Below are 6539 nucleotides of genomic sequence, written 5' to 3' on the forward strand. Positions count from 1 at the left end.
CTGAGCTTCAGAGTGGTCAGAGGGTTGAGGGTTCCTCCTCCTCTCCTTACTGGAGTTTCGGGTGTCCCCTCGCCACCTCTGGCCGAGCTGTCTATGTGGTGGAACTTGTCCACCATCATCCTGACCGATCCTCCTTTTCAGGTTTCTCGGCTGGTGATCATCAGGCATCTGGATTGGAGCCCCTTGAGCTTTAAGGAACTCCATGCAGATGGCCACTGCTCTGGCCACTTCCTCGGTGGAGGGTCCGGAGGGAGGAGTCTCCCGCGGATGTGACCTGGATTGCACGCTATGGCGCGGCGGGGAGTTCCTCGCTCCTGAGCCACTCGGTCTCGGGGATGGCCCCGGCTGCCGAGTGTGGTGCGAGGTGTTCTCCTCCTGGAGGCTAGGACCTCTTGAGGCTTCCCTTTCCGGAGAAATGGGGGCCTCCGATTCGGAAGAGGCTTGCTCCGGGGAGGGATAAACCGGCTGGCGTTCCCTCACCGTAATCCGGCCTCCTCCCTTCTTAGCCTTCTTGGAACTCTTTCCACTCTTAGTCATGGCGACTGCCGGAGTGTTTGATGACTGACGCGAAATTTCGTAGCGCTCCCCACAGACGGCGCCAAATTGTTTCGGATGAAAACAATCGAATCTCGGAAGATCCTTTTATCTTGAGGGAACTTGGTCTCGGTCCGAACGACGCAGGAGCCGAGGGTTTCCTGCACAACAAATACACGTAAACTAGCCTCGGGGGGGACGCCGAGGAAGGCCCCTCCGATGCTTAAGTCAGTATATTAGAGAGAGAAAGCTGTGCAAGAGTTTAGTTGCTTGAGGCTTTATTGTCTTACCAAGAATTGACCAAATTGTTGGCTTTTATACCTTGGCTAATGAAGGAGGCGGATTGGGCCCGGAAGTCAGTTGGGCTGGGCCAAGCTGATTGGGCCGTTGACTGACCTTGACATGGCTTTGAGGATGTTGATTTTTGACTTTAGCACATTTGGAGAGTTGAACCTTAACCTTGGGCTTTTAATTGGATCATTCAGTGACCAGGCCCAATTGGACTAAATTGGACCCAAACACTAGTAAATACCGTCACATGCCTGTCTTCATAGTTATACTCGTATTACGTAGTCATGTGAGTACCAGTTTAAATTGTCTCAATGAGTGATTTTAGAACATTAAATTTTTATGACGTTTACTAATACATAACTAGTTAGTAATATAATAAATGGTAAAATATGTGCATTAATATAGGATCTGGAGGACAAAGTTTTTCTCAAGGGTGACAGACATTGATTGGATTATTCATAAACAGAAATTGTATCAAACCTGCAGATGCCAAATTCAGATACTGAAACCTAATATATACAGTAGATTTACACTATTCTAGTTTATTATCATCTTAAGGAAGAGCAGCAAGTATGCTATCTGCCTTGGATTCCTGAATCTTCTGGGAACAAGAACTGAGGTAGAGATGCTATCCTTGGAAGATGTAGAAGAAGCTCGCCAACCGAATCCTTCCTTGACATGCTTGGTCCCTGTTGGAAATCATTGCCTAGTCCAGTCTCACTTCCCGCTGCAAGAACAGTCTTTGCAGTTCGATTTTCACACAATTGTTCGGCAACCGAATCCTTCCTTGACGAGCTAGTACCCTGTTGAAAAGCATTGCCTAAACCAGTCTTACTTCCTTCTGCAAGAACAGTCTTTGCAGTTTGATTTTCACACAGTTGTTTGGCAGCTTGGGTGTTTCCCACAGCCAGATCTAGTACATTATCTAAGCTGATGTGTGCATTATGAACTCCTGCATCATCCATTTGCAGAAGGCAGCAAAGGGAGTTCACTTTTGACATGATACGCTTTTCATCGGAATTTGTTAAAGTTTGAGAGTCATTTAGTAGATATTGAGTGATCTCGTCAAGAATTTCCCACTTTTGAGGTTCATTGATGGAAAGACTAGGATTGTCAGATCTCATCTGCTCTGAGATACAGTCACCAATATGGTTTACAAGATCACCTACTGACATGGATGGATGAAGACCAGGAAGTTTGATCTGGTTCAGAAGTTTGAGTCTATCAGCATCGTTATACTTGCTGCTGATATCTCCTTCCATCACAAGCATATCTGTAGCATTATTTAGATTTCATGAGGTTATTCATTACTGTATGCAATACTTCATAATAGTCAATAGCAAAACTAACAACTGCAATACCACCCCAAAATGGCAAAATGTGCTCCTGCCTGAAGGCCCAGAGATAAGGTCTACTTGTCTAGATAACCATGGGCAAGGAATTGGTTGGGCTAGATCATAAGAAATTGTGCCTAAGCCGATTTGCAGAGGCACATACAACACAAACTGGCCAGTAGCTGTTACTATAAAAGTTATGCACGGATAGGAGAAAAAACAGATATAAACTGTGCTTCACACAAAATCGGCCCTTCTCAGGTTCAAATTCTAAAGAGAAATATTTGGAAGCAGAATGACAACTAGAGCTGCTTCATAAATCAGGTGGGTATTAGGTTGGCAGTCAGAAAAATCATCACCCTTCTCTAGCTTGAACAGCTACTCACCCAGTAATTATAGTTAACATCTAACTTTGTTGGGATTACTAAGTAGGAAATGGGTTGTAATGTAAGGAAACCCATGGGGGGATACCGACATCCCTCATGACCGACCAGATAGTAGCTGTTCAAGTTAGGGAAGAAATAGGAGGTCCTAGCCCCCAGGCCATCACTAGAAACATTCTCCTACCGAAAGCTATGGTTGATATAAATTATACCCCAATCAAAACTAGTATCTAAGCATACAAGTATATGAAAATTAGACAGTAAAAGATGGTCCATGTCAGTTCAAATACCTGGAACGAGCTGAGAATTTTTGTGAGAGTTTTGTGTAGGTGAGCCAATATAGTTCTTGTTCTCAATATCTGAAGAGGATAACCCAGAAACTGAAACTCCATCTCTGATGCCCGAATAACTAAATGTCCCTTCAGTCTTCAATTCAAAACCATGTGCAGGGTTACTGTGATCACCAAAAATGGAAGCCCTTGGTTGAAAATATGGAGTATCTAATTCTATCTGCGGCTGTTGACTTAGGAAGCAGAGACGAGGATCACACTGTATAAGTTTTTGAAAATGCTTTCCTAAAGTACCCTGGGGAAACTTTAGGAAATGTTGCCTGCAACAAAAAATGAAGTTATCAGCATGCCATTCGATGAATTAAAACCATTAACAGCCCCTACTTCTTTTAATATTGTATCCGAACACCACTCAGAATTGTATCATGTAGGTTCAAAAACTATATAGGTGAAAACTGAATCAGTATTCTTAGCAAAACAGCATAGGCCAGCCACACTATAGCCACTCTGCCACTTTACCTCATGGGCTATCATTCTAAACATGCCAAAATATCTTAAACCACAGGATCCTATCACAGATATTCATATTTTCATAACATGAGATGATGAAGTAAAAATTGGAATAAGTAGTCCAAAGTATTTAGTTTTACCATTTAATGAATGTTCAGGAGGATATTCTAGGCAATCAACCTACTCCATTTTTATTTTATTTTTTTTTAGGGTTACTAGAAATCACTATAACTTAAAGGCTATAAATTACTTGTATATAACAGTGGACTAACGTCTAATAACACAAAAGCAGACCTTAACAATTTAAATGAAAATTTGTATGAAATCAAAAAAAAAATCCAAAAGCTGAAAATAACTTCAATTTACAAATAAATGACATAGAAGGCAGATTCAGTCTCACCGAATTATTGCTTTAAAAGGAATTCTGAAAATAAATTCAATTGTCATAATTTTACAAATTTTTTAACCTTCTCTACCTCACCAAAACCTTTTTCTTATTTTAAGCTATATGATAAATTGTTTCATTAACATGTTGTACAAGAGCAGGGTAAAGAACAGTGTCAATTCAAAGAACTTACACTCTTACAGTATTAACTCCAAAGTAACATGTTTAGTCATTTACCAATAGAAAATAGAATCATGGCTTGTTAATTGATATCAGTATTCGGTAATCAACACTCATAATCTTACACATAAATTAGATGCAGCCAACGACAAAATGAGAACAAAACCAAATTCCAAATTGAAACATAAACTCAATCAACTAAAACAATCAATAAGGCTTTGGCAATTGTACCGATGGAGTGAAGCCTGCCCGGTAGTAAAATCTGTTGTCGCCTGCCACAACGTGTGCTTCCTTGGTTGTGGATTAATTTCTCTAAAGAAAAGAGGTTGCCGCGAAAGCTGAAACAGAACATAACACCTTTTATCATTATACCATTACAACAAACAACAATGCACGAAAACAAAACAAAATCGAACCGACATATTTACACATAACATACAACAAATTACTTACCACAACATCTAGTGTTCCAGGTTCATTATCAGGGTAGTTTGCCTTAATAGCCATTATGTCAGACCACTGAATTTCAATCTTATTCTTAAGTCCACCATCAAGCACTTCCCATACAAGCTTATGCTTAGCAAAATAACACTTTGCCACTAAATCGCCTTCGTACCTCGACTTATACTGCAATGAAAATACATACCACATTTTCCTTAATATACTCCACAGTCCACACCACAAAAGTATACCACACACATACAACATTCAAATTCAAACTTTAGATACCCAAATTTTTAACTTTAAGAGCCTTAGTACATATCATAGCATACGACAAACCAAATGCATTACTAGATCAACTTCACAAACAAGTTGAAAAATCAAACCAATATCATTATCTCAGATAAAGACTAAACTTTTGTTTCAAAAAAAAAAAAATAAAGACTACATTTATAAACATGCAATAAAAAGTTAAGTTAAATAACACCAATGGACACGTAAATTTGTCATAAATTCTGAAACTAATACTTCCTCCGTTCTAGTAATATTACAACAACTGCATTTTTACACTATTCATCACGTTTGTTTGACCACATATTATGATTTATACGTAAAGTAAAATATAATTATGTAGGGTTTTGTTAGATTCGTCTCATAAAATACTTTGACAATATCAACTTTTTATAATTTTTACTTTTATATAATTATAGATATTAAGAATATAAAATGTGATTTAAGATGCGTAATTGCATCCTTGTTGCAATATTCGTGGAACAGAGAAAGTAATACTTTTTAAATACGTTTGAACTCAATATTCCCTCTATCCCATAATTCAGTGTCATTCTCGTTTTTATGGTTAAACTTGTGAAACTTTGACCAAAATTCCTCATTAGTATGAAAAAACCACAGTCGTGTAAGATATTTTTAGATTTGTATTTATGGTCAAACATACGTATTGAAGACCAATTTATTATAGTTCACACATATCCGAATTAGGGCCCCAACTACATATATCAAACATTAATAACACCGATCGATGCGTAATTGAGACATACAAAGAGGCAATTATCTCAAATAAATTAAAAAATGAAATACCTCCCAAGAGCCAATTTTAAGTAAAGTAGCAGGAAAATTAGAAGCCTTAAGCTTATTATCAGCAGCAGAAGAAGCCCCCTTTTCTTTTCTAGCAAGTGTTTTTGCTAAGAAAGCACTCTTTTCCTGAGACAATTTCATATGAATCAAATCCAAAAATGATGGACTCTTTTTTAGCTTTAATCCCAATCGACTTGGCTCTTCCAATGGATTATACTCCATTATCCCACCATTCTTTTTCTGAAAACCAACCAAACACACCCTTAGAATTACATTTACCCAAACAATAAATACTACCTCCGTTTCATATTTTTGTAACCATTTGAGATAAAAATGTGAGTAAACAATATCTAATCGTTGCAAATAATATCAAACGAAGATAGTATAAAATACATTGGAATCTATAAGAAAAATTCACAAACCTTATTCAATGGATCGAATTTGGGTCGTTTGGAGAAAAACCCATGTGAATTTTCAGCAGAATCTTCGAATTCTGCCTTGACTTTGACCTTTTTCCGGCATGATTTTTCCGGTGAAGAGAATACTTCGACGGAATCCATAATTCTATGAACCATTTTTTTGGAACTCGAAGAGAGAGAATCAGAGACTCAGTGAGTTAACTCGGTGAGAATGAGAGATGTAGTGAGACAAAAACGTCAATTACAGCTATTCAACTCTATCCTATATAAGCTAGAGCACGAGTGTAGCGCGTGGAGTGACGTGGTACTGTTGAGTGTGCCACGTGTGATAGATGTGGTGCTGAGCACCTGGCTGTTATTGTTTAATAGGAGGTGAAATTACGGAATAGCCCTTTCGTCGTTTACGTTGGCTACAACATGCCCTTATATTAACTTTATATATCGTCGAAATGAAATTTATTTGGATATTTGGATCATTGGATGTGTGGATAAAATTATACTATGTACTATAAATCTATAATAAAAATTTACGAAGTGTATATATAATAGTATTTGAAGAGTAACAACATGTTTTTTTTTTTTTTTTTGGGATTATTGATGGGATAAGGATTTAAAATCCTTTATATTTTATTATTCCTTGTTTATTTGAGAGGATACAAGTTATTCTTTTTAAAAAAGAG

The 6539-nt window shown here is 37.9% G+C and overlaps 1 protein-coding gene across 1 annotated transcript; it reads right to left on the reverse strand.

Annotated features, from left to right (window-relative positions):
• Positions 1–1193: 1193 nt before the first annotated feature.
• LOC110692156 lies at positions 1194–6325 on the reverse strand. The gene is made up of 6 exons (XM_021869156.1): positions 5863–6325; positions 5444–5680; positions 4361–4534; positions 4139–4245; positions 2833–3152; positions 1194–2098 (listed from the first exon to the last, which is right to left on the reverse strand). The coding sequence occupies exons 1-6, from the start codon at positions 6013–6015 to the stop codon at positions 1401–1403; spliced, it is 1689 nt and encodes a 562-aa protein (XP_021724848.1). The 5' UTR covers positions 6016–6325; the 3' UTR covers positions 1194–1400.
• Between the last annotated feature and the right edge of the window lie 214 nt (positions 6326–6539).

The sequence above is a fragment of the Chenopodium quinoa genome, unplaced genomic scaffold (genome assembly GCF_001683475.1).
Source record: "Chenopodium quinoa cultivar QQ74 unplaced genomic scaffold, ASM168347v1, whole genome shotgun sequence".
Lineage (NCBI taxonomy): Eukaryota > Viridiplantae > Streptophyta > Magnoliopsida > Caryophyllales > Amaranthaceae > Chenopodium > Chenopodium quinoa.

Coding starts and splice junctions, on each gene's coding strand:
- LOC110692156 (XM_021869156.1), bottom strand. CDS start 6,015: ATGGTTCATAGAATTATGGATTCCGTCGAAGTATTCTCTTCACCGGAA. Junction 5,681..5,862: donor AATTCGATCCATTGAATAAG/GTTTGTGAATTT, acceptor GTTGGTTTTCAG/AAAAAGAATGGTGGGATAAT. Junction 4,535..5,443: donor TTAAAATTGGCTCTTGGGAG/GTATTTCATTTT, acceptor TTTTCATTGCAG/TATAAGTCGAGGTACGAAGG.